The sequence below is a fragment of the Hirsutella rhossiliensis genome, assembly GCF_020360975.1.
Source record: "Hirsutella rhossiliensis strain HR02 chromosome Unknown scaffold00014, whole genome shotgun sequence".
Classification (NCBI taxonomy): Eukaryota; Fungi; Ascomycota; class Sordariomycetes; order Hypocreales; family Ophiocordycipitaceae; genus Hirsutella; species Hirsutella rhossiliensis.
In genome coordinates this window covers 612597-639577 of record NW_025408680.1, presented here as the reverse complement: position 1 = coordinate 639577, position 26981 = coordinate 612597, and the positions used below count along the sequence as shown (strand labels likewise).

General features: G+C 57.5%; 7 protein-coding genes across 7 annotated transcripts; 3 read left to right on the top strand and 4 right to left on the bottom strand.

The window, feature by feature from the left end:
- Nucleotides 1-400: 400 nt before the first annotated feature.
- On the top strand, nt 401-3067 carry HRG_09940 (fungal zn(2)-Cys(6) binuclear cluster domain-containing protein; the record flags this gene model as incomplete). The annotated part of the gene is made up of 8 exons (XM_044868411.1): nt 401-547; nt 618-1015; nt 1062-1075; nt 1201-1466; nt 1645-1970; nt 2030-2243; nt 2313-2404; nt 2488-3067. The coding sequence occupies 8 exons, from the start codon at nt 401-403 to the stop codon at nt 3065-3067; spliced, it is 2037 nt and encodes a 678-aa protein (XP_044716408.1).
- A 2592-nt stretch (nt 3068-5659) lies between these two features.
- On the top strand, nt 5660-6954 carry HRG_09939 (alcohol dehydrogenase groES-like domain-containing protein; the record flags this gene model as incomplete). Its single annotated transcript, XM_044868410.1, has 3 exons — nt 5660-6087; nt 6144-6552; nt 6646-6954. The coding sequence occupies 3 exons, from the start codon at nt 5660-5662 to the stop codon at nt 6952-6954; spliced, it is 1146 nt and encodes a 381-aa protein (XP_044716407.1).
- A 686-nt stretch (nt 6955-7640) lies between these two features.
- On the bottom strand, nt 7641-8939 carry HRG_09938 (aldo/keto reductase family domain-containing protein; the record flags this gene model as incomplete). Its single annotated transcript, XM_044868409.1, has 6 exons — nt 7641-7837; nt 7934-8180; nt 8257-8390; nt 8456-8483; nt 8559-8824; nt 8882-8939. 6 exons carry the CDS (start codon nt 8937-8939, stop codon nt 7641-7643), a joined length of 930 nt encoding a protein of 309 aa, XP_044716406.1.
- Nucleotides 8940-9696: 757 nt separating this feature from the next.
- Nucleotides 9697-10778, bottom strand: HRG_09937 (SNARE domain-containing protein; the record flags this gene model as incomplete). Its single annotated transcript, XM_044868408.1, has 3 exons — nt 9697-9721; nt 9785-10481; nt 10541-10778. The coding sequence occupies 3 exons, from the start codon at nt 10776-10778 to the stop codon at nt 9697-9699; spliced, it is 960 nt and encodes a 319-aa protein (XP_044716405.1).
- A 1134-nt stretch (nt 10779-11912) lies between these two features.
- Nucleotides 11913-16823, top strand: HRG_09936 (uncharacterized protein; the record flags this gene model as incomplete). Its single annotated transcript, XM_044868407.1, has 5 exons — nt 11913-11962; nt 12023-13632; nt 13774-14540; nt 14854-16716; nt 16791-16823. 5 exons carry the CDS (start codon nt 11913-11915, stop codon nt 16821-16823), a joined length of 4323 nt encoding a protein of 1440 aa, XP_044716404.1.
- A 3542-nt stretch (nt 16824-20365) lies between these two features.
- On the bottom strand, nt 20366-20693 carry HRG_09935 (uncharacterized protein; the record flags this gene model as incomplete). The annotated part of the gene is made up of 2 exons (XM_044868406.1): nt 20366-20413; nt 20478-20693. The coding sequence occupies 2 exons, from the start codon at nt 20691-20693 to the stop codon at nt 20366-20368; spliced, it is 264 nt and encodes an 87-aa protein (XP_044716403.1).
- A 3495-nt stretch (nt 20694-24188) lies between these two features.
- Nucleotides 24189-26626, bottom strand: HRG_09934 (fungal specific transcription factor domain-containing protein; the record flags this gene model as incomplete). Its single annotated transcript, XM_044868405.1, has 5 exons — nt 24189-25235; nt 25298-25546; nt 25634-26276; nt 26334-26456; nt 26541-26626. 5 exons carry the CDS (start codon nt 26624-26626, stop codon nt 24189-24191), a joined length of 2148 nt encoding a protein of 715 aa, XP_044716402.1.
- Nucleotides 26627-26981: the final 355 nt, after the last annotated feature.

Below are 26981 nucleotides of genomic sequence, written 5' to 3'. Positions count from 1 at the left end.
ATCGACTTAGTATGATGCCAGCAGCCATGTATGAACCGCTTTCAGTGCCGAGTGAGGTCATCCTCGCCACGCAAGGATGCATATCAGTCATGGGCCGTCAACATTAGAAGTCGAGAGGGTCCAACCTCTCTCACGGACAATTGGGAGGCCAGCCCCTCGCCAAGATGAGCTCACGCTGAATGTATAATGGACATGCATACCGCCACGGCGGGCGTGGGTGAAGACCGGGCACTGTCATAGGTGGGCTCGCCTCCGCGACTCTGGCTAATAAACCCGGTAGCAGAGCGCATCCGCATCTCTTTCGTACCTGCGGACTACTTTCAAGCACATCACGATACATACGCTCCGCCAGGCCGCTCGCAAGCCTCTTGCTCCGCGCATCGCAGCTTCCAACTGCGCGATGGAGCGAAGATATCCCCCACTCCGCCCTTTGGCTCCAGCCGCTGAAAGCGACAGCAAGAGCCTGTCCTCGGGAGCTTTGGAGTACAAGAGACGGCGGGTTGGCGTCTCGGTGGCGTGCAACACCTGCCGGCGGAGGAAAATCAGGGTATGCCGCCTTGCCGGCCAAATATTCGTTCGGCAAGCCCTCCATGAATGGTCTAACGTAACGTCGACAGTGCGACGGCCAGCGTCCTACTTGCACGAATTGCCGGGACCAAGTCTCGCAATGCGAGTATCGGGATGATGCGCCCCTGTCCGACGAGTCTAAGAAGCTCGTGTTCGAAATGGTCAAAATCCTCAACACGCTCCCTGCAGCTGAGTTGATTCGGATCATGCCTTCCCTAGGGGAGGAGACTGAGGCTTCAACTATACTTTCTATACTCAGAGGCGATCCCACCAGCTATCAACAATCCAAGGCCTCCACCACGACTGGTGGCACCTTCGAGAATGTCGAGCTGGCGGCTCAGTGTCCCTTTGCCTATCCAGTCTTAAAGCCTCTTGACCCGAAAACGCTCCAGAGCGAGCGGTATCGGAGGCCAACCGAGCCCGCAATAGGGAACGCCCCTACACTGCCGTAAGTCGCCCCCCGACACAATCATCCAACCCCTGAACGTGGATAGCGGCCCACAGCCTGGTACGACACCACGACACGCGCAGAGCGTAAGACTAACGTCTGGTTCTGGGTTCATTGTCTGCACAGCGAATCAAGCCCAAGGCGGGATTCTTGCACATATGGGCCCTCACGTGGGTCTACGTCAGGTAATCTAACACCCACAACGGAGAGCCAGGAGCCGAAAGTCTCGCCACAACTGTGCGACCCTCGCCTACGGGAACTGAATATCCGCCTCTGGACAAACGTCAATATAGACAACTACATGGCTGCCAAGTGCATTTCTCTGTACCTGGAAACCGACCACCCCTTGCTGGGCCACTTTGACCCCGAACTTTTCGTTTCACACCTGATTTCCGGGCAGGTTGAGTTTTGTTCTTCACTGCTCGTCAACGCGTTACTATACTGGGCTTTTGTAAGTTTACCAAGAAGAACGGTCGAGTCTCAACTTTTCTCCTCTCCTTGACGCCTTGTTCTCATACATCACTCATCACCTTCCCCCCCTCCCCACCGCCCGTTTTGTGTTTCCAACTTCATCTGTCGCCTTGTCCCCGACGTGGTATCGACAAGTCGACCACTGACAGCGATACTAGCAAATGTATAGTGGCATCGACCCCGAAACAGAGGGTCAGACAACCAGCCTCTGCGCAGAGGCGGAGCGGCTTTGGAACCAGGAACGCAGTAGTAATAGAGATTCAATCCAAACCATGGCAGCAGCCGAGTTTCTGAGCCTTGGGTACCTGGGCCAAGGCAGAGACCATAAGATGTTGGTCTATCTGTCCGAGGCAACCGACATGGGTATCAGACTAGGGCTGTTTGGTGTCAAGAGTCAACCGTCGCCAGACAAGGACAGTGAGCTATCTGCCGAGGCCCAAGGAGCACGTGGGTATGCCGCTTGGGGAGTATTCAACTGGATAACGTAGGAGACACCCGCACGACAGTGGCACTAGGTTCCCCCGCGACTGACATTTTTGCTAGACTCATGTCTCTATTCTATCACCAACCGGAACTGAAGTGCCCGCAACATCCGCCGCAGGTGCCTATACCAGAGAACCAACAGCACAATGCGGATTCGGTTGCCGAGGGGCCGCACACACCCGCTAGCTTAGGATCACAGAACGTTTCCCTTCTCCCTTGGTACATGGGGCAGACGTTTCCCCACCTCTGCCGCTTTTGGAGCATTGTACACGAAGTCAGTTGGGTGTACTATGCCGGTGGCCTGGCTCCGGTGGGCTCTCGTGGCAATCTTTTATTTGCCGAGTTCAAGTTTCGAGAGCTTCTCGCCTGGGGCAACGGGCTTCCCACACAGCTTACACAGAGGGACCAGAGTCCGCACCACGTACAGATTCTACAGTAAGTCGCCTCTCATGCCCATGGCACACTTGAGTTGAAGCGCGGCGGACGTATCGCGACTAACAAGGGACCAACAACTGTAGCCTCTGGTTCCACGCGGCCATCCTCGACATCTTCCGTCCATGCATCAAGGAGAGCCCAAAGAGCCGTCTGCGAACCTTTGGTCACATGGGCGGTTCGCCCGAGGCCGTTTCCGCCGCCTCCGTCGCTCAACTGGAGCGACTCATCTTCGATTATCGATTCAAGTACCAGTCGTCATCGTACTCGATCCTGTGGCACATGGCCTTGTTGTACGTCGCCAATGCCATACTTGACGGTGTCATGGACGAAAACTGGTACTCGTGCCTTCTGCTGTGCATATACGGCTACGAGAGCCTGGGGCGGTCATGGCAGGTTGCCGAGGCCATCACCAAGGCCCTCCTATCAATGATGCTGCGCAAGAAGGATGTATCAAGCGATGCGGCCCGCCGGATTCTGCATGACCTTGAAAACAAGAACTGGGCGCGCATCCCAGGCAGCATCCGCGCCACCCTTATAGCCGATCCGGAATTGGCCCCGTTCGATCCGAGGTCTGCCACCGTGGAATGCCTCGCGGCGCAGTTTCAAGAGAATGCCATGTTGAGAGACTACACCAACATTCTGGACGATGACGAGATTCAGTAGCCGAATACAAAGACGAAGGAGGGGACGCAAGCGCGCAGCTAACGGGTGAGCTGGAACGCAAGTCGTGTCTTGGGGCCTGCCTCCTTATATATATACTCAAGGCTGATCCGAGTTTTTTCATCTCTTACGGCGAGGTTCTTACGGCGAGGTTCCCAGAATGAAGCCTCAAGTTGTCAGATGTCATGAGTCTATGGATATGTCGAAAGTTGCGATTGGTGCCAGAATATGCCCTTGCTTTATCGCCAGCAACAGGGAGCCCAGGAGTGATTTTTAAAACAAGTGGGCATGTATGTGCAACCTTCAAGATGAGAACACGACGAGTCGGCGCTTTGGGTGAGTAATAGGTAGTCCGGGCGCCCCGACTCCGTATGCTGGACCATTTCATAAGCCTAAAGAGGTGAGTCTTTCCTACAGTCTGATGCGTCGCTGATATCAGAGCTCGCAGAGTTTTTGATGCCGTCTTGATGTGCGCAGCCACCTACGAGCGTTTATCGCGTCGCCCCTGATCCCGGACAAGACTTACGCTGAAGCATTCGAAGCCGTATTGACTCCGTAGTGATGTTGAAACGGCGATCATGTTGCCTCCCGTCTCAAATGAACCTCACTCCCAGTCTTGAGCTGTTCCCTGGACTTGATATTGTTTGCGAGAGACTCTGAGCCTAGGTACCAACCTCATCAGGGGGTTATAAGCCTGCATTCGCACGAGTTGAATGCTCGTCTCACCTCTACAGTGTGACAGAGGTTGCCGGTTGAAGCCGGTCGATGCTATGCTCTTGGTATCCTCACACAACTCACTTGTAAGCCAGCTGTCCCAAGTCATGACTGGGCAAGTCAGGCCACTTCCTCTATGCGCAGGAAGAACGCACATGGCCCGTCACCTGCCGAATCTCAGCTTCACTCCGCGTTTCTTAACTCTCGTGAGCGTCATCCCAATTCCCAGCTCATATGCGTGCAAGTCAATCTCGATGTCACAATTAGAAAGCTCTAAGAGGCACCGAAAAGGTCGACGTCCCGTTGAGAGGGCCTCGCAATGGCGGTGTGCTCGCAAGGCTCGCCAAGTGTGAATTAATAAGACAGTGCGTCTTTAACTCGCCCCCTTTAAGCGTCCGGGGTTTCATGAACAAGCTTCTAGCTGGGCTACAAGCGGATGATGTCATGTCCTTAGCCGTCATCTCCTCCGTAATTTAACATGACTTCGTCAAGATCCGCTGTCTAGTATGATAGCAATAGGGGCTATTGACGTTGACAGCCAAAGTACTTCGTAAATGTACAAGTATAGTATACGCTACATGCCAAATCTCACAAGCGAGACCCTCGATTCCCGTGTGACGTGTCACTGCCCGGAGATGAGGCTAGTCCTTCTATGCATAGTCTTGTTGGGTTAGCCGGGGTCAAGCATTGAGACCGAAAGAGGGATGGCATGGTCGGTAGCAGGCGGACTTGGATACCCTGTAATCGGGTAAGTCTGGCTGGCTGTTGCAGAGAAGCAGCTCCTCTCAGGCGTCTTCCATAGGGGTAAAGACGGGGTCAAAGACATGAGTTTTTTTTTATACTTTCAGTGAGTGTTCAGCCATCTGTGGCAGCTGGAGACAGCATCCAAGTACGAGGAACTGTTTGCACAGACACGTTCGTATATCGGTCACTGTCACTTGGAATTGATATTGTAGAGGGGTGGATATGTATGCGCATGTGCATGCAGATATGAATATAGGGGCTGCGCCACCCCAGTTTCACACAGAAGTACAGTTGAATTTCCTCGGGCGCGACCCGTGCAGCTCAAGTCGAATGAGCAACATGAGAGTTGAAGCCGTTGGTCAAGCCGCATTGACCTCTCAGCACTCTGGCAGCTACACTCTGGCAGCTACACCTAGTTTGTTCACGGTCTATGAACCAATGCATCAGTCCGAGGCAGGACGGCGACTCCGAAGAAGAGCAACCATCTAGCACCAGACAATAAGACGATTCAGGAGAGTGGCGGAAGAGTAGAAATGACGGAAGAGCAGCGTGGGCTTAACCTTGAGGACCGACAGTTATTGCCTATTCCGGTAACAGGCGCCGGCCCAGGGTCGGTCTCTCCGGACCCCAGCCGCCACTGCCCCGCCTCCGCACCCGCCGAAAGGTCCCCGAACCCACGAGTACACAAGGCAGCGCGGCTATTGAGGCCACTTTTGGGCGAGTTAGAGCAAACGCTCGTCGTCAGGCGAATGCAACCTCGGTCATGAGGAGCCACCGAGGGGTTTTCAAACGCCGAGCGTGGGCCTTTGACTCTAGCCGGCGTCATGGTGATTTGATTTCAAAGGTCCATTCTCCGACATCATCGCTCCCGGCCAAGGCTCTCCTCTCCTCTTTTCTTTCGATACCTCTTGCATACTCTCAGCATCGAAAAGCAGTCAGAGGCCGCTCAATGAGCTCTCCTCCCACAACATTACGGCCCTTTTCCAGCATTCGACGAACACAACAAAACGCAGAACGCCCTCCATCCTCGGCCGAGCGGACGTGAGCACTAAGCTTTGAAGGCTGCAACGGGCTCCTGTGTCGTCACACTACCTGGGCAGAAGCACACCGGAAATCCCCTTCGACAAAGCGACAACCATGGCTTCGCAGCGTGTCCGGGCTTCCGTCCTGCACGGCGAGCGGGACCTCCGGCTTGAGGAGCGCGAGCTGCCGCCGCCCGCCAACGACGAGGTCCAGGTGGCCGTCCAGTCGACGGGCCTGTGCGGCTCCGATTTGCATTACTTCAACCACTTCCGCAACGGCGACATCCTGGTGCGCGAGCCGTTGACGCTTGGCCACGAGTCGAGCGGCACCGTCGTCGGCGTCGGCTCGGCCGTCTCGGACCTTAAGCCGGGCGACCGCGTTGCGCTCGAGGTCGGCCTTCCGTGTGAAGAGTGCGAGTACTGCCAGCAGGGGCGATATAACATCTGCCGCGACATGAGGTTTCGCAGCTCGGCCAAGGCCTTTCCCCATGCGCAGGGCACGCTGCAGGAAAGGCTCAACCATCCGGCCCGGTGGTGTCACAAGTGAGTTTGGGAGAGCACCCTGTATAATCCAGGCGGCTGACCCGGGCTTCACACAGGCTTCCCGACGGCCTGTCCCTAGACCTCGGCGCCGTCATCGAGCCGCTCTCGGTGGCCATGCACGCCCAAGACCGCGCCAGCCTACCAGCCAAATCGACCGTCCTCGTCTTTGGCGCCGGAGCTGTGGGGCTGCTGGCAGCCGCCGTCAGCAAGGCTTCAGATGCCGAGGCCGTCGTGATTGCCGACATCCAAAAGGACCGCGTCGACTTTGCCGTCGCCAACGGATACGCCGACACGGGCTTCGTCGTACCCATGGCGCGGCCGCAGACGATTGACGAGAAGCTCGCCTACGCGCAAGACGTTGCCGCCAAGATCATGGCAACCGAGATCCGTGGCAAGCCCGTCGGCGAAGTCTCGGCCGTGTACGAATGCACTGGCGTCGAGACTTGCCTCCAGAGTTCCATCTACGTTTGTCCCTCTCCCCTTCTTTTGCTGCGCTTCGCACTTCCCCGTCTCCATGCCCTTGTATCCTTGTGCTGACTCGCCGGCGACGACGGCCAGGCCACCAAGCCCGGCGGCAAAGTCATGATCATCGGAATGGGCACTCCCATTATCACTCTGCCCATGTCCGCCGCTGCCCTACGCGAGGTCGACCTCATCGGCGTCTTCCGATACGCCAACACGTACAAGGAGGCCATCAAGCTACTGTCCAATCGGCCGGCGTCGATGCCGGACTTGGCGACCCTCGTCACCCATCGCTTCAAGGGCATGGACCACATTACGGACGCCTTCTCCATGGCCGCTAAGGTCAAGGACGGCGCCGGGCGGCTGGTGCTAAAGGTTGTCGTGGACATGGAGGAGCAAATGTGATGAGACCGCATGTATAGTACGATATGCGATGCAGTATCCGTATGTCACTTCAAAGGTTTCTTTTTGTACCTATACCATTTTGTCTTTTCTGCTTCTTCCGCTAAGACGCAGAGCAAGCCAAGAGGAAGGGGTGACAGTATGGCTCGTCAAGCGTCAAGGGGTGGAAGAAACACGCCCCCCTCTAAACCAAGATCTCCCGTGCAAGAGGTGTATGGGGGGCGCATAATTTCTTTACACCGCATGTTTGGTGTCAACAATTCAGCTTTACTCGCAATGAGAACATGTAGATCTTAGGCGAGAAGGAAAATTCCAATTGGCTACTTCGTACTCTTATCGACTTTGTCTAGCAACACACCCATTCACTTTGACTCGTGTCATGTAGCACTACATCATGTAATGACGGACAGACAACGTGTAGAGGCTAATCACGAGAATCAAGTTCTTGCGTCTCAGATTTAGTTCCATTTAAGGGACTATGCTTCCTTGGGCACAGGAAGTCGTCTACGCAGCCCTGTGAGGCGAACGCTTGTACATGTAGGGCTAGCTGTCGACTCCAGTACAAGACAAGGTTCTACGCGAGGGTCTTGGAGATCCGGCTGGCGATGTCGAGTTTAGGGCAACGACCATTCGCATCTATGTTTCACTACCTTTCGTCTTCTCTATCCCAAACCTGGCCCAGCCTCGCGCTATGATTTGTCCGGGAAGCCAAAGTCCACGCCAAAGGGCGGGTACACATATCGCTTCAGCTCTCCCTTTTTGGCCAGATCGGCTGAGTAGTCGTCAAGGAGCTTCATGTCGGCGGCGTCGAGCTCGACAAGGTCCAGGTTCGACTTGATACGGGCCGGGGTGACGGACTTGGCAAGAACCGTGCTGCCTCGGGCGACTAGAGAAGCAATCAGAGAGTGTCAACGGGAGGAACAAGACCAAATTGGTATTAACAGGTACATGGGGGGATAGCCGCTGGCGTGACACGACGTACCATGATAGCTCAGCAAGACCGTGCCGGCGCTGACGCCCTTCTTTTCCGCAATCTTGGCCACGGGCTCGGCTCTCATCAAGGGGCTGCCGGTGCTTCCCAGCGGGCTGTAGGCCACAACGTGGATGCCCTTTGCCTTGCATAGATCCACAACCTCCTGCTGTGGCAGGCTGGGGTGGTTTTCGATCTGGTTGATGGCGGGCACAACGGTGCAGTGAAGAAGCAGCTCTTCCAGGTATCGCTTGCTGTACTGTTATCGGACAAGGATAGAAGCTCGTGTGAGTCTCACAAACGTGGCGTCCGGCTTTGACTGGGTAAGGACATACGTTGCAAACACCAATGGCCTTGACTTTGCCCGTGCTCAGGAGCGCCTCCATCTGCTTCCAGGCCTCGACGTGGTTCCATCCGTGGACGACGTCTCGCGAGCCGTCCGGCAGGGTCGGGAACTTTTCGTGATTGCCTGTTCCGCTCAGCTTCAGCAAAGGTCTCTTTGGCTTGGCTGCATCCTCGCCCGGGCCGACTTACCTTGTGGGTTCAATAGAATAGGCCAGTGCTGCGCCAGTCCGCGTCAGCCCATCATGTCTGAAGCCACCATGGTGGTTCTCAACTCGCTCCGATGGGGACTCACGATCAGGAACAGGTCAACGTAGTCCAGTCCAAGGCTCTTGAGGCTCTTTTCCAGGCCCTCGGCGACCCGGGTATTGTACGTCGCCCAGACCTTGGTCATGACAAAGACATGCTCGCGCTTGACGCCTGCATCAAATGCCTCCTTGAGGCCCTGGCCGACCTCGTCCTCGTTGCCGTAGCAGTATGCACAGTCCACCAGCCGATACCCAGCCTGGAGCGCGTATGAGACGGCATCCTGAACCTCGCCCGGCTTGGACTGCCACGTTCCTGCGCATCCGTCAGCATATTTTCTTACGCGTCTTCGGCGCGCCAGGTTAGACTTACCCAGGCCCACAGCCGGCATCTCAGTGCCCGTGTTGAGCTTGAAGCTTTTTGCTGCCATTATGTTGGAGGTTATGGCGTCGAATGTGATTATGTTGTAAGCTGTGGCTGGGGATGTTTGATGTCGGCTATTGAGGAGGTGGTGGTATGGCCGCCCGTTACAAAATCAAAGGAGATCAACAAGGAGAGGCGAAAATGGGCTTGCTTCCACACATGACCAGCAGGACCCGGCGGACTATATATGGAGTTCTCGGCCTACAAGCTTCTCCATAAGTTCAAACCCCGTCGTCATGTAATTGGTGTTGCTTCAAATTGTCAAGGCAGGGGTTCCGCTCTATGCTTTCCATCCCAAATTAGGATCCCGCCGGCGATGGATGCTTGATGTGGAGGCCAGGGCGGGTCGCCATGATGCCGGCCAAGGAGAAGTCTTGGGTGCGGGCCTCATCGCCGGGCTGTTTCAACCACAGAACAGATCGCGGGGCCCCGGGCGCTCTCATGACTGGGGTAAAGCAAGCCCTGCTGATTGAGGCTGCAGTCCGTGTGGCGTAGCATCATATGGGACGGCGTGGGCTATCATAAGACGAGGCAGTTCTCTGTTGCCGAGAACCCAGTGCTGATGATCAAAGTCTATCTAGCCGTGCCCGTATCCCATTCAAACGCCTCTATTATGGACAATAGGTTCCCCTCGCGCCTCTCCCAGCACGCCATTATACGAATACAGGAAATAATGCGGCCTCGATGTGCTCCTATGGAGCAATGCACCCAAGAGTCAAGCATCCGCGGCGAGGCGAGCCGACGCTCCAGGCCTGCATCCTACTCTAGCCCGAGACGAGGACCCAGAGCCTGCCGGAAACCAAGTCAGTGCCGGTTGCGACGACTGGAAAGGAGATGTAGTCGGCCACTCACAGGAAGAATATCATCAGCACGCCAAACATCTTGGCTATTAACCACCTGTTGCTCGAGACGCGCGACCAGTACTTCATCAGCTCCCGCTGGGCGCCCTCGACATTGTCCACGACGTCTTCCGTGTTGGCGTCGATACGCTGTATCATGTCGCTCTGTTCCGAGACCATGGTCGCCAGCTGTCCAAAGATGCTGCCCAGTTCGCTGATGGTCTTTTCGATGGCTTCGATGGCCTCGCCTCTCTGTTGGATGTAGGTGTTGGTCGGCTGCGCCTCCTCCATCATCATCAGCTGCTGGTCGCCCACGGGGTTGAGTGAAAGGGTGTCGGCGCCGGGGGCGGGGGACGCTCGGTTAGGCGTGCCGTAGAGGGGTGAGGCCGACTGTGGCAGCGACGGCTGAGCATGCTGTGACACGGACGAGATGAAATTTTCCGTCCTCGACCTAGACGCCTGGATGTTCTTGGTCCGGGCCTCGAGCACGTCCTTGAAGTTGACCGAGACATCCGTCAACTTTCCTTGTAACAGATAGACGACATTTTTGTTGTGCTCGCCCTCCTGGTCAGCCTTGGGGTGCTGCTGCTTCGATACGGTCTGGAGCGCTCCGATTTGCTGGTTCAGCGAGGAGAGGTCTTGCTTGATGACAAAGGTGAGCTCGTTGATCTCGACTGGCCGGTCGTCGAACAGTGTACGACGCTTGGCGACTGCAGCCAGGTCAGTATTTCCGGTATCCCATGGGCTGCGGCGGCCGGGGGCGGCTCACGTTGCGCCAACTTTTCGAGCTTGCCCATGGTCGCCGAGATGCCGCGTCCAATCTCGGCGGCTTTCCGGGCAAAGTCGGACCGCCGAGGGGTTGCGTCGCCATCTGCGGCGGCTTTTTGAGGATCGCTCAACAGCGACCTCCTCTGTGATCCGACCTTTGGGGGGTTGTGGCGACGCTGAGCCTGCGCCAGGACCGACTTAAACTCGGCGGTGCGGTCTTGAATGGATGCGACGGCCATGATGACGCGCTTGTGGAGGAGTATGCGCGACTACCGACGACCAGCGCGGCTTCGCGATGAGAGGGTGAAGAGGAGGGAGCGGCTTCTCGCGGGGCGATGGCGGAGTCGGAGTCGTCGTAATCGTCGGAGCTCGGGATGGGCCGAGTCGCGCCGGAAGTGATACGGGAGCTGAAGGAAGGGATATAAAGACGGGTCTAATGAGAGGACCAAGGACGGAGAAAAAGAGAAGAGGGTGTGGAGAAGGACGAGGCGTGACGAATGCAGCAGCCTCTTTTCTTGCCTCGTCGACGATCGGACCGCTGGACGGATTGCGGCGACACGTGGTGTTTGCTTCAATGGCTGCGCCACGGAGGCTGATGCTGGGCCCAGCATAGCCACAGCGGACGTGGATGAGGGGATATAGGGTAGGTCATATCTTGGCCTGGTGAGCGATGCCTGGTGATATAGAAGTAGGTACAGTACCTACCTAGGTAGGTAGGTATTTACCTACATCCCGCGTGCGAAGTATCAGACGCCATTGCGTACAGGACACTCGTCGGGGATCGCCGTGAGCACGTTTGTTTGGTCAGAATAGACAGCGAGGGTTCCCAAGAGCCACGCCCAAGTGCCCTCTCATGCACTGACTGACACGTTCGATAGCCGCTGGGCAGCCCCTCCCCCAACGGTGTACCTGGACGCCCTCTGTTCATAACCCCGGGTATGTACAGTGGAGAGTAGTGCCTTGCTAACAGAACGCCCTCAACATCCTGTAGCTCACCGCCTGGCTGTCCAGTGGATATACCTTAGTTGGCATTCTGCATGATAGTACAGGCCCAGGCGACATTCCTTGGCCTCTCGCAACTTTTCAGCCAGACCGCCCCAAATGCAATCTCCAAGATCCATGCCGATCCAGTGAACGTATCTTTTCTTCCCTCTTTTCTCCGTCTGCCTCCTTCATTTTTTCTTTTCCCGTCGGTTCTGGAGCCCTTGCTTGTTTCCGCACCCCCGACTTGTGGCTTCTCACCATCGCCGCCGCCCTGGTCTTTCAGCACGACCCGAAAGCCCAACCATCTCTCCGATTCGGCCGAGCCCGGTGGCGCCATCCGTGTCAACGAGTCATGACTGGGTGAAGACGCTGTTGCGACGCCTCTTGTCATGGACAGCCCATTCAACAAAGGCTTTGGGCCTGGCCATCAGTCTTCCGCGTACGTGTCTGCCGCTCCCGCTGGTCTCCCCGTCTGTGCTGACTCTCCTGCGACTCGCAGATTATCGCAAGCTCCGCCGGCCGGCAGCGCGTACCAAGTCAACGTGAACCGAACCAAGACGAGGAAATGGGTCGAGGCTCGGGTGCAGAGCTACGACGGCGATGACTGGGGTGCCGACGAGTACGACGACGAGCCCGAGCCCGAGCCCGAGCCCCCAGCCCAGCAGCCATCGACCCAGAGACCTGGCGCTGGCACTGGCGTAGCTTCTTTGCCCTCGTCTCTCCAGGCGCAACAACCTCCAAGGCCGGCGCCACCACATCACGCGTCGCCTGCAATATCCGACCCCTCGATCACCGAAAGCCCCGTCGACCGGGACAAGACAGTCTCTTCTCAGTCCACCGGCGCTGGCCCATCAAATCATTCAAGCTCCCGACTAGCGGAACCAGATGAGCCGTCTGTGGGAGGCGCGGCGCCTCTCCTTCGCCCCTCCGACGAATACCGCCGCATGGATGAGGAGAATCAGCGACATCGCCAGCCCGAGACGGAAAAGGAGGCTCTCCTTGCCGAGGTCCCATCCAAATCGAACAGGCTGGACTCACCGGGCGGTAGAGGCGATCCTCCCCATGCTGGTGGCGGCGCAGAGTCTGCAGGACAAGGAGACGGTGGCCGTCGGGACTCCGTCAGCCCTCAGCTGCCCGACGTTGCTCGCATGTCTGCATTTGGCGTCGACCTATTCGCCTCCACGGGAAGCGGCTTTGCCATCGGACCAATGATCCCTGAGCACGAAGGCGACGGCTTACCCTCGTCGTCACCGCCACCGCGAACCGAGAAATACAACGACGCCTCTGCCTTGGTGTCGGATCCCTGTCGCTCGCCTCCTGCCACTCGGAAAACACCGCCAGGGTTACAATCTGTCTCGCATTATTTGGAAGAGGTCAACGGCGGAGAAGCGCCTGCAAAGGATGAAGGCTTGTCTAAAAACACGACCAAGGAACCCGGAGAGGTTGCCCTCTCTAGCTCCGACGACAAGGATCGAGACCCAGATCATGGGTCTTCCAGCGCTGCAGCGGACACGGTCCTCGCGCATCCCCAAGCGCGGCAGCCTATTTTGCACCTAGGAAGCGGTTGGCCCACGATTCCGCCTTTGCGGACACCCAGTCCTCGTGCGTCTGTTGGCAACGTGGCCGAGGAAGCGAGCCCCTCGGGAGGATCCTTGAACATTGACGACAATAAACCCACTGCAGCTTCCGACGCGTATAAGCAAAGAGAGCCTGGCCACGATTTCGAAACCATTTCGATTCAGCGCCAGCCTACTACTAGCACCATAGCTTCATCACCTGTCAAGGACAATGACGTTCTCAGCGATGAGATCTTGAGATCGCTGAGTCCCGGTGCGAGCTCGCCCGCGGATCCCTCGTCCCCCGGAGACGGCCGCAAGAGTTTCCTCTCTCCAAGCCCCAACGCGGTTAGAGAGAGTAGCTACACTCTGCGAGACTACGACAGCTACTGGGCGGACACGTCAGACAAGGCCCAGGCCGCGCCCCCAATTACCACCACGCTGGAAAGCAAAGAGGTGGCTGACTCGCCGCCCGAGGCTTCTGGGTTGGACGAGAATGCGTGTGTGGATGAGCTTGACTCTCGGAAGAGGTTTTCCTGGGAGGCCGATGAGGGTAGGGCGAACCCCCCGTCTCCTGATTCGGGCCATGAATCATCCACGGCTCATGGGCTGGCCGCGAATCCAATCGCTCGATCGGAGCCAGGGCCTACACCGCCACCTGATGGCACTGACGGCCGCGCCCCCTCACGTGCAGACGCCGAATCCCCCAAGCCCGCGGACACAGCTCCCGGGACTGTCGCCAAGTCGGACGGAGGACAAGAGCCACCGGAGGTGCCCCAGCCCCCGTCGCCTCTCTCCGCCTCGAGCGATAGGCCGGCCTCGGGGGGTCGAGACAGCACAAGACTGTCACGATCCGACGAGGGAGCTCAGGCGCCAGACTCTTCGCGCGTCTTCTCTCCCACCCCACCGCCCGAGTCCCAAAGAAGTCCCGCTGGTCAGCCACCGAGTGAAGCTGTCGAGCCTCAGAGCCCTCATCACCCAACACAGGCACCAGGCATGATGTTCCGAGAGATCCTGGCGCTGCCCGCTCCTGCGGAGAGGATCACCAGATACAACGAGACACGAAATTATTTTGCGTCAGCCGACACTGGACTTAACACGTGGCTCGAAGATCTGCAGGCCCAGAACCCCGAATACGCCAACGGATCAGAGTTTCTGGCCGCAGCAACTCCTCACCCGCTCGTCCAGGCTGAGAGCCACCCGTCATCCGCAAGCGCCCAGCCTCCCGCACAGCAGCCCTACTACCAGCAGTATCTCAACGCCACTGTGCCGAGCACATCATCGGCCGGCCGCTCGCGGCTGGGCGGATCGCAGATGCCCTCGCAACCGACCGGTAGCGCGTTTGGAAATCCTAGCCACCAAATTGGCTTCAAGAGCAAGGAGTTCATGCATTCGGCCGGGAAGATGGGCAAGGGTTTACTAAGTAAAGGAAAGAACAAATTGCGCGGAAGCGGGGACAAGGTATTTCACTGAAGCTTCCTTTCTCACACCTTGCTCAGCAGTGAGTAGGAATTTTGCCTTTTTCTCCCTCCCTTGTGTTTGCCTGGGAGGGAAGCCTGTATCAAGGGATGTTTGATCTAAGTCGTCCGAAGCTGGAATCTCGCTTAATCTTGGTCTGATGATCGCATGGGGTGCACGAGATAGGAATTACACGATTCATTCATGGCATTTCCCCATTTCTTTTCTCCAATTCCTTCCTCCACCAACGCATCACAATTCGTGTCACCCCACACACGTGTCCGCATGTGAATGGATGGATATTAATTGTTTGCAGGGCGAATCTGCCAATTCCCTAGTCCACACCAACCCCAAAAACGATCGGCGGGCGTCTTGGGCGTTTAGCTTGGGAGCGAGGTCTCGGCCGGGGGAAGCGGCCCCCCGAGCCGCCTCCGCGGCGCTTTCAAACACCGGCGGCAGGCCGTCGTCATCGGTCGATACTCGGCGGCACGAGCAGGCACCGCAGCTGAGTCCTCTTGTGCAGAGTCGGTCGCATGACCTGGAGAGCCTGGGCAAGCTGCAACCTGTGCGTTATCTAAATCATCCGGGCTCTGCCGATCGAGTCACCGCTGGCCTGAGCAGACTGGAAATCCCCGCTTACTTGGGAAACGGTGTGACACAGCCGCAAGATGCATCACAGCTACCGGAGCAAAGAGACGTCGCCCAAGATCAGGCTTTAGATGACTGGGTTGTCGTACCGCGCCAGGATAACGACGAACAACAAGTTGCATCGCTACCAGCGGCCGCGCGCGCTCAACCGACTGCCTCTTCCCAAGGTGACGATGGCGGCGTAGCGCTACAGCCTTACATCCAGGCCCAAAATGATGTCCCGAAGCGCACCTCTTCGTTTGTCGGATTGCCCCCCATCCGGAGGAGCTCCACCTTTGGCATCACAACCAGGGCGAAGAGGGCCAGCCGGCGCTTCTCGCTCGACGACGATGACGTTAGAGACAATGGCAATGACCGCGGATTCTCCGTGACCGGGGACGGCTCACGTCGATCAGTTGGACCTGAAGAGCCGCTTCCACTCATACCATGGTCTGTACTGCAATTTGGCAGCTCGACGGAGCCTGCTCTTGGCGACAACGGTATCTCAGGCGCTCCCGTTCCCAAGCAGGAGCAGCCACGGGGCCCAGAACATCTCGAACGCCCTGTGCAAAGCAAGCTCCAGGCCATTCAACTGCCGGCACTTGAATCCTCTGATGCGGCCCTGCCTGTTCACACTCGCCTCTCGCCGATGCTGGCAAGTCCGATTCCGGGACTAGCCACCGGCCCCTGGAAGCTAGAGGAGAGCCACCTGTCTGAGCCCCTTCATTCCGTTACCAGACACCGCCCTGGAACCGCTAGCTCGCAGCAGCCAATGTTCTACGGCTACGATAAGGAAACTGGATCGCCGGACCATCTGCGACAGAGGTCCTTTGACGTACCGCCATCGTCTGCGCAGCGATGGCCTGACCTCTTTTCTCATCCCATCACCCATGATACCCAGCGCCCTCGATCTCATTCCCGGACGAGGGTAGAGTCGGACTCACATCCTTATACGGCGCCACCTCTTCGAGGAGAGACTTCGCGGAACGGCAAGCCTAATCTTGACGCAGTTCGGACATCACAGGGAGATTGTGTGCCCAATCAGCAGGGATTGGGCATCTTCAGGCATCCAGGCATTCTTAGCACGGGGACGTCGTCTAGAAATTGGCCGGCTTGGTCGCCCGAGGCTCAACCGGCGGCGTCCGAGTCCGGCATTGCAGCCGAGAACATTCAGGAGGCCAAAGGGAAGCAGCCGAGCTTTCTTCCCGGCTTTACTGGCCGCGCATCAGCGGACCATGATTCTATACAAAAACATAGCGTTGGTGGACATGATCAGTCCAATCCCGAGGTCTGGGCACCGGGCATGCCTTGGCAGTCGCAGCCGGATCCTAATTCCTCTCTGGTCGGATCTGGTGGCGAAATCACGCCCAAGGGTGCGCGGCGACCGTCGGCCTCTAGCTTCCTGAATGATTCGAACCTTGCAGATGCGGACAACTTTGAAGTGACAAAGAAGAAAAAACGGCTCTCGAGCATGGTCAACCTGACAAGTTTTAAGGACATGATCTACGGCTCTGCTATAGATCGCAGCGGAAACTCGCAGGCTCCCCAGACCGTAAGCATCGGGGCAGATGACCAGCATCAACATAGGGCTGGTCTCGTGGCTCCACTACCTGCTTCGTTCCATAGCCCAGGCGGAAGCAGCTTGGCGAACTCCTTTGATCCCCTGTCGCCCCAGCCTGTTGGCGAAGGCAGAACGGACAGAGGCCCCAGGCGGAGCTCCGTGTCGGGGATGATTTCGGATCTTTTGGGGCGCAAGCCTGCCTCCAAGCCTGAAGGGCGAGTGGCCCCTCGGCATGCTCATTCATCCTCGGATCTACAGGCTCGCCATCGGCAAGAGTCAGTCGATACTCAATCGCGTAGGGGCATTCCATCTCCTGGCGCCGACCTACATGGACCCCCACGCCCCTTCTCTTCCGGCAGGGGAACGCGGAACTCCCGAGACCAGGCCGACTCGGTCGATGCTTTCAGGCTACCACCGCGCCTGACAATCAATAGATCTCCTCAGCTTCCGGGAAATCAGCCGCGTCCGTCCCCACTGGGATTTGAAGCTCCCATGACACCCGATGTTTGGACTACCGAGGCCGATCGTCGACAGCTGGCTCAGGGGCTTGGAGTTGTACGGAAGCTGCCTAATGATATGGAACACCGTCGGAATCTATCAACACCTCTGCTGCTATCACGTCACGATGGCACAGGACCGCATCAGGATGGGGGCTCACCCTTGGCTGGCATTGGAGCGCAGCATGATGCTGCCGGCGAGGCCGCATTTCTAAGAAGCTCAACAGTTTCCCCAGATTTGTCTGTTACCTCGGATGGGAAAGCTATTGAGCAGCAGCCAGTTCAGCAGGCCAGCGGCACCCGTGGGCCTGGGATGGACGCGATGCCCGCCGTGGCCCCCGAAGACGCCAGGTTGCGAGCGGCGCTTACCGAACCTCGACATCATCACTTAGGCATTCCCCACGATGGACTTAGCAATCATGGAAACTTGGAGTCCTTTCAGCAGAACTCGGCTGGCCATCTGCGCGTTTCCGGTGCGACCACCCCTATTGCCAGACCGCACTCGCAGCTCGGACAATCAATCAGGGACGACTCTAGAGGCAATACTTCGCAAGGGCAGAGTTCATTAGCCTCTGTGCCGCGGGAAAACCTCGACCCAGAGTCTAGAAGAAGCCCCCCGTTTTCTGAGCCCGGCCATCCTCCCCAGCAACATAAGCAGCAGCCCGGCCCGCATACAGGTGGCCGGGTGTTCAACCCTGGGCAAGTTGAACAGTTTCATGCATACCGCCCTCAGGGTCATCCGCAGAGATCTGGGCCAGCCGTACCGCCAAATCAGCGAGAGCACCTGGGCGCTCAAGGGGACGGCGCCGGCTCTCGATGGAAAGGTCTGAAGAACCGCGTGTCTGAGCAAATGGGTCAGATCGCCCCGCAGAGCCACGGCAAGCCCGAAAGGGGAGACAGAAAGGCCGGGTCGAAGTTTTTGGGAGCGTTCAAGAGAATCTCGAGGTCTCTAGACTCTACTCGAGGCGCGACGCGCCGAGAAGGGACTGGACAGGGGCCACCACAGAGGCAGCGGTCTCATCACCCGCATCAACTGTCACCCGGGCCGAGTGACCGGCAGAAAGCGGTGCATCCTGCCTGGAATATCACCCCAGTGCAGAGCCAGCGGTCATCCCCGTCCGGCGCGTGGGCGTCTCAAGGTGCAGTCTCTCCCCAGCCTGGGTTTCACGGCCAACCATCGGGGTCTCCAGCGGAGCCCAAGCGACACGGCCAAGCGCCACCCAGCCAATGGGAGCGAGTGTATGATCAAGTGCCGATCCCTCGAGGATATCAAGCAGTTCACGGCGAGGGCCTAATAGCTCCTACGCCCTACAACGCTGAACGCCACACAGCGTCGCAACGACACATTCAGCCGCATCAGCAGCCGCACGAGGGCCACGTTGGGCTCGTGTCGCCTCGGTCGCAGCAGTCTCCGTCGATAAGTCAGAAAAGCCCTCTGCGACATGATTCCGTCTCTTCCTTGGGAATGGGCCCGTCTCCACCCTTGGGGTCGGTTGACGATTCTCGAGCAAACGCCGGCCTTGGAGACACTGTCCCGCACCAATCCAGCATGATATCCTTGAGAATTCGGCAGGAATCAAGGCTGGACGATTGGGAAGCCGTGGAGAGATATCAAGGCCTCGCGAAAGCGCGCTCGGGAGGACACAGTAAAGTTGGATCTCACGAATACTCCAAGGTTGGTGATTCCGTTTCTGCGGATGCCGCCGCCCTCTCCCCGGTTATGCACCCGGGTATCAGGTCTCCAACAGTGGGCAAGAATTCAACAGTCACCGCGGATCATCGGGTCGACGAGCGAGGAGTGAAGGATCACTCCGCTGGGGACATGAGCGATACGAGACCGGAGGGGAGCACGGACTGGAGAAAAAACTCCGAGAGAGGCGCGCAAAGCCTTCATACCCAGTCTGGAGATGGTGTCGGAGCACACGACGTGAAAGACGTTGCGGTTGACGTTGCGCCAGCGGCGGAACTGGACGACACGGCGGACCGATATAAAAGGAGCAGGCGACTTGAGTCACAGGAGGAAAAGATTCTGTTCAGGGCTGAAGACGCGGAGGACTATACGCCGCAGATGAGCGCAACGAGCTGGCCCGGGCAGGAGTGGAATCCATACGGAGAGCCAGGCTTTGGCGATTGGAGGGAGGACTAGATCGACTGATGCGTGTCGCTTGTTATCGCCCTTGCCGCTTGCTGTGTAGCGGCGCAGCTGCGTGTACGAAGTACTGGAAATCTTTCGAAGAAAAAAAAGGGGGGGGGGACAGGAAATGGCTTTGCACGGTGCTCTCGCTCAGACCAGCGGAAAGATCCCCAAAGATGCGCCGTACATACCACTCACATCTTCTGAGTTTTCATACTCGCACATGTACGTAGAATATGGGATTGCCGAAAGATTGTTTGCTACACCCACATTCGTCGCCAAGAGTTGGCGTTCATTGACTATACACAAGTCTGCACAAGCCGCGGCCGACATGGCCGGGTTTCAATGTGATTTGAGAATGGGTACTCGATAAGCCGAGTCTCTCAGGCGTTGCTCTGCTGCCCGCCGCTATGTCACTGCCCGATATCATGCAAGCCGTAAGCCGCTGTGTTGCCCGTCACCCCATGGGTAGAAGGTCGGTTGGATGAACGGGAAAAGAGTGCCAAGACGAGGTGGGAAGATTTTTGCTTGTAGACGGCTGAAATATAATGGCGAGGGCGGAGTCCGTGTTACAGCTTGAGCTGAGGTTATCCACAGCCAAGCTGCAAGAAACGACCAGGATGGATAGGCCAGGATTGAAGACAGAATCACAGGGGCTGTGCCATTTCATAATAGAACGTTCGTCTCATTCTTCAAGGTAACATAGCATGCATGATATGCGTGTCAAATCTGAGCATATCGGGCGAGTGATGAACATATTTGTATATTCACAAGTCTTTCATGATACTAACACTACAGTAGTTATATGTCATCAAAGGAGGTGGAGCCAAGTCGCCCAATGCTCACAGACCACCTTTAGATATACACAACGAACGGAAGAAACCACTTTGTACAGCCAGATATTGACAGATCCCGCCACCACTCGTTGACACGTAGTGATAGCCCCCCCTGCGTGTAGCCGAGTCCTTCCATTAGGAGGCAAGGAGCCGCAGCTCGATAAACACGCTGATTAGAGGATCTTGGCGCAGTTAAGGGCCTGGACGTTGACGAGACCGCCCTGAAGACTTGTTAGCAAATGCGAGTGACAATGAAGCGGATGTCCGCGGAATGTGAAGACTCACAACAGCCTCGCCGGAGTCGCAGCAGTAGGCGTTGTTGTTGCAGTTGGAGCCGAGGACCTGGACCAGGCAGTTGAGAGCAAGGCCGTTGCAGCAGGCCTGGACACCACCGTGAGCAGAGCACTCGGAAGCGGTGGTGGAGCGGGAGCGGGTCTCGATCTCGGCGGGAGCAGCGATGGCAACAGCGGCCAGGGCGAAGATAGCAGCGGTGAACTTCATTTTGAAGGTTGGTTTGGGGGTTTGAGGAATTATTAAAAGAAGAGTATTGAAAGAGTGGTAAGGCTGTGGTGGCTTGAGCTGATTGAGTTGAAGGATGTGGGATGAGGAATTATCTCTCTGGCGGGAGAGGACGACGGTTTATATAGATCTTCGGATGGGCAAAACAGGAGCGTGTGACAGCGAGTGAGAGGCGGTCTGCTGTACCTACGATGTTGGTCTGAAAAAGAAACATCGAGATACTGGCGTTGAAAAGAAGCAACAAGCGTCTCCCCTGGTGCTCTTGATCCCTTGCCTGGCCACTCCTGCAGGCTCGGCATCAGCAGTCACATGCATACATGGAGTACATCTATCCTGCCAGCCTGCCAGCCTCACTGCACTCACAGCAAGGCGGGCCAGCGGACCTGGCCCGTCCAAGACATCGTGAAAAGTTGCGCCCGGCCCCCCATCTGTCAGCCCCCAGGAGCCGCGAGCTTCGATTGGCCGAACCAAGACGGCTCGGGGCGAGCAATCAACCGGCAGCCTATGCCCCCCATCCCTCTATCCTTGACCCCCGACAAGCCGAATTAACCGGGGAGTCGACTAGGGAGAGAGATGGCTCGCTATGAGCTCTGGCCTGAGCTAGGCCGACGACGATCCTTCTCAGCAAAGTACAGGACAGTATATTACGAACAGACGTGTGTTTTCCTATTCCAGATTAGAGCCCATCGCGGCCCTTGAGCCTGCATGATAGGTCCATTTAGTGTGCATGTTCGCACGCTGGCCATCCACCCCTTCGCCCCCTTGCTCCCCTAATTCCCCTATCCGTCGCCTCTGGTCCCCATCCACTATTGCCAAGATTCTCATTCTTCGGTATGGTACAAAGAAGCGAATGCTACCCTAGATCATCGTCCAAGACCGCGTTCCTCTACACAATGCCGCCCTAGAGCATCAGGTGAATCTTGGATGTATGTATGTGTGTATGCTCTCTGTATGTACATGCAGGTCGTTCCGGTTCTGGATCTGTGCCGTCCGCTCACATCGAACGGCACGTGCTTCGCAGTGTTTTCGGGCCGTCAGGAATATAGGAACAGGTCAAGGGAACACAAAACGGCGGCCAGCCGTCAACCGTCTCGGTCCGCGCATGAGAGACAGGCTGTGTGTCGCACAGAGCAGCCAGTGGGAGGGGACAGGGGTTCGGCGGCAGCGGCTGACGCTGACCCAAGCCACTTAGTACACTGACATCACCCCCTTGGCGGCCATTGGACGCGATGTGCCGAAACTCCTGGTTTGCTCGCTGACATGACGGCCCATCCAATATCTGTCGCCGGGTGGCTTCTGGACAAACCGCCAGCTCATCCTGCCAACTATGGACCCGCCTCGGGAAATATCCTGAGTTCCCGGAGGAGGGTGGGGGGAGAGAGGAGAGAGGGCATGAACGCCATCCTGGGAGTTGGATCCGGTCCTTGGGTTTCCCAACTCGTATCGACCAAGCCACCGCAATCTTAGAGTCGAGGAAACACACGATGTCGACGAATCCACCGCCACAGAGCAAACCGGGGAGGGGATCCCTCCGGCAGTTTCTTCCCACATGCAAAGCTCTCCCGACATTGGGGGCGAGCGGGCCTGTCCTCCGCACTGCAATCTTCCCTCGTTGTTTCTTTTCCCATTGTCCCCCGAGACGTGGTCCCCTTTCCCACCAGTATTTCCCGTCAGTCTGTGCATGGTAAAGGTTGAAATGGAGATGTTCGCCGCTACTGCACTGCCCACCCGGCCAAGCCACGCGCCGCCCCTTTTCCTTCCTTTTCGCCGTCTTGAGGAACAGGGGTTTGCTGTCTCTGCGGCACGATCCGCACCGACTCCGGGGACCTTGAATGGCTAAGAGAAAGGGTCGGCCATGGGTGGGGGAAGGGGTGACAGCAGGGGTGCAACGGTCGAGTCTCTAAGACTGGGATCACGTTCCACATTGCACAAGGCGCTGCTGAGGGCAAGGTGAGCAGCATTGAGCCGGGATTCAAAGCCGTCAAGCTGCTGGTGCCCGAGGGGATTCATCTTTGCACCTTTGACTGAGGAAATCAATTTTAAACGTGAGACAAGACTGCAGGCTTGCCTGGTCCGTTGAGCAAAGACGCCACTCACTACTGCACGCTTGAGAGAGACAAGTTCACAGGAAAAAGAAAAGCAAGAGAAAATCGACACTTAGTCTCAACCATCGGCCTCAGAGGCTGGCTGTTGTCCTGTTTTTGTTGAACGACCATGTCAGCCATGTCAAAAACTCTGTTTCAACCATAAGCACTGGCCCGTGTTTACAGTACTCACTTGGCATTTTTCAACTTATACCTACCGTTGCTTCTTCCTTGAAGCGGGAAATCCACGTCGGTATGCTGGAGTTGCTGGTAGCTGCTCTGTAAATCCGCGATGGGCCGGCCGACCGGCGTACAGTACTGTACGCATCATTCGATTTGACTGTCACCAATTGATTGATGGTTTCACTGCTCCGCCTGCAGATGTGATGCGTACTGTACATTCATTCATTCCCCCCTTTCCCCCTTGAGGCGGCGGATAGCATCGCCGCACCCGTACATACGTCGCCTGGATCGGCGACTGCCGGAATATCAACCTGTTGGCCCGTTGGGGAATGCTCCATATCCTCCGTGAGCCAGGCGTACAGACAGTCCTGTGCAGTATCTGATGTTGGTGGAATCACGATCCGTGAAACGCTCTCCCGCCCTCTATTATCGCGCCGGCCACCTCGCTCATCCCGTGGTCTCGCAACCATGCCCTGCACACGGGAGGCGCCTTGGCCTGTTCCGCCCAACATGGGAGTGGATTCTTACTCCGGGTTCCACCGTCACGGGCTCAACTCTGGGCCGCGCCGGCCTTGCACGCCGCCGGCTGCTGGCCAGGGTTTGCCACCTTGGAGAGATTTCTCTCGCTCAGCTATGAGGTCACACTCCCGATATTCTGTGTGGTTGATGGCTCTGCGTGTGCTTTCCGAGGATTGCTTCGACTCGGACCCGTGCCGTTTCGCCCACCTCCTTTCCGCCCTCCCCTTTTCGGACCATCGGCCTTTTCTCTTATTTCCTTTTGTCACTTTTCCAGGCACCGTATCATTTCCGGACTTTCTTGGCCTGATCATACTACTCTTGTTTTTCCTAGCGGCGGCCGTCTAGGCTTGAGCCTTCTGTGTTTGGTTGTCTGCATGTGATATATCCCCCGCAGCGGCCACGAAGACTCTCGGAGGCTCGTCGCCTCCCCCCCTCCCGTCCCCCATGTCGTTACTTTTTTCACCCCTGCTCTTGTCTCAGTCAGCCCAACAAAGCAGATGGCGCTGCTTTCGCCCCTTTCTTTATACAACGTACAATGCTTTCTTTTATGAACTGCGGGCTTGCGGAATTCCACATGCTTTCCAGCTTACAACGCAGTTGCTTTGAATCAATGTTCTGCCTCCCGTGTCTTGCTACGTAGCCGGTCTCTCCCTGTCCACCATGTTGTCTGGCAGTTGGCAGTCCACATGACCTAGAAGCTAAAGCCGTCTCCGTACATCTCGAGCAGCTCTTCCAAGTCTGGAAGGTTGACGAGAGACATTGAGCAGTCCCCAGCCTGCTGCTGATCCATGGCTGAGCAGTGCATGGCTGGCTGGGTGCTTGGCCGTGTGGGCGAATGGACATCCGGACTGGTGGAACACATTGTGCTTGCCAAGTCAAGGGCGGCAGACGGCTTGCCGCTCCATGTCAGCGGTGTCAACGGGACGGCGAAGGCCTCATCCACTGTCCAAGACATGCCGGGAGCTGAGGTGCCCGCCGGTCGCGGGCTCCTGCTCCCCGGCAAATCCTGAGCCGTGATGACCGCCTCGATGTCGTTGCTGTTGCACCCGGCGCTGGGCTGCTGACTCGCCATCGGCTGGTCTATCGGATGAGCAGATCGTGGCGACCCAGCTTCCCGGGCTGCCAATCGGCCGAGGATGTGCTGCGCTTGCTGCAGCCTGCCCAACAGCCGCTGGGTGATGGGCGATGCCGTGGACAGTCGTCGCACCAGCTCAAGGCCCGCCTGCGCGTCCCGCAGGCAGGAAGCGCCATCTACGTTTTCCGTGCTGCAGAGCGCCAGCAGGAGGGACGACAGGGCCGTTTGGAGATAGTGGTTGAATGTCTTGTGCTGCGCGTGATAGATGTCTGTCTCGTCCGCCAGCCCGGCCAATATCTGGATGGTGTCCCGTGAAACCTCGGCCATGGTGCCTGCGGTGGACAGATCCAGATGCGCGGCCCCAGCCCGGACGGCCCATGTCCTGTGAATGACGGCTCGCATTTGATTAGCCCGTAGATGGAGCGTGAGTCGAAGACGGTAACGCCCGCGGCTCTCAGCCGCCAGATGCAGCTTGTCCCCTGGCCCCCCGAACCGAAGCCCTCGTGGCAGGTTGCGTCGCCACTCCATCGTCCGAAAGTCCAGACAGGCCCGGGTCGCCTCGGACGCGGCGGACGATGCCTCGAGGGCCGAGCGCCTGACGTCGGAGGCGAGACGGCAGTACAAAACCATGTGCTTCAGATAGGCCGATGAGGCGGACTCGTCCTTGGTCTCGACGTTAGCGCACGGTGAGCATGAGAAAGCTACGGCAAGTGATTCAAGCCTACGGCCAGGACTGGGTCGTGATCGACGTCCGTGTCTTGTATCGCAAATGGCAGGCCCAGGCCAAAGCTCAATCTCCGGTCCAGCGTGTAGGCCGTCCAGAACAGCCTCTCGGCTCGGGCCCGGCCCTCGGGGTCAGTGTCAGACGGCCAGGTGCATGAGCGGTGATGGCCCAGCTCTTGGAGAAGCCGCATAACCGTGCCGATCCCTCTCCAGGCCAACAGTTCGCGATCACTCAAGAAGAAGTATGTGCTCTGGATCCGCGTCCTGGTCAGCCGACGCGCATCAAGCCATGTCCGAGGCTATCAACATGAAAGGGGGTTGGACGGGCTTCCACGAACTGTCAGGATCAACACGGATAGATCATGTTGCTCTATACCGCTCAACTGGCTTCGGATTAGTGCTGCTGCGTGCACCTCCTCTACCATCGAGTCCGCGACGCCGGCCGCGTTTGGGTCCGCAAGAGTGAATACGATGGTTGCAACCATCAAAGCATTGCCATGTGCGCAGTCTCTTAATCCCTCGAGCCCCTGATGATCTGAATGTGACAGTCCGCGTCGGGCGTTGGGGTCGCTCTGATGCGCCGACTGGATCTCTCGCTTGAGGGCTTCGAGGTCGAGGAATGGGTACTGAAGGCCAACCTCTTCCTCGTAGGCGTTCAATACTCTTGCCCATTGATGCTCGCTCAGTATCCGCAACAGCACGACTCCGGGGGCACCGGCGTCGTGCCACTCCATCATCTCTCTCAAGCGTTGGAGCTCGATCGTCTCGGCTTGGCCGGGCAAGCGTCGCGAGTCGTCCCGACCAGGCCCAGAGGCGGCGAGAATCTTGCCCGCGAGTCCGAGATAGTAGTCGGCGCTGTCCGGTCGGGGCGGCCTCGCCGAAGCATCTGGGCCATCGTTTGGATGTCCTCGAGGACGTTTCGCGGCAGTGGTGCGTCTCGTCCGCGCCGACGCGCCAGAATCTCCGGAGACGACTTCCGCTCTGCCAAAGGCCTCGTCAGCTTTCATACGCCATCCAAATTCAGGGAGAGGTCCTCACGGGCGTCGGCCGCTCAAACGGAAGCGCGTGTGGCGCTCAAAGAGGCACGCAGCGTCGCTTTCGCGGCAGCCCCTGCAGGGCCTCTCGCCCGAGCATTTGACCTTGCGCCGCCGGCACTCGTCGCTAATAACACGCGCTTTCAGTCAGAAGCTCTCCAGGCTGATGACAGTGCCGAGGCATTCGGCCGGTGCTAAAACCTCGACGGACCAGGCGATCTGAGTGTAGGGAAACCGCTTCCTTCGCGAACTGGGCACGGCTGTCTCGCGGCTTGGGGACGGCGGGGGAGAGGACATGGGGAAGAAAGAACAATCAAGATTGCTCGACAAGCCGTGGAGCTGCTGCCGAGGCTGGACGCGATATTTGGTTGCTCGGACTTGAACTTGTCAAGTCTGGGAGACGGCCATCGATTTTCACGCCGAGTGGAGTGCGGGGAACGCCTTTCCATCCGTCATTCTCCGGTCTCCTGTCATTGATTCATGCTGATACGTAAAAGGGCCATGTTCACGACGTCCAGAAGTTGCCTCGGGGTTGAAGCAAATAAGAGTGTCCAGAACTACACTGAACCAGACGAAGGTATCAGTACCGACTGTGCATCTCTGATCAACGATACCGGTTCCATCAGTCTGACTGGTGACCTCGGCTACTTGT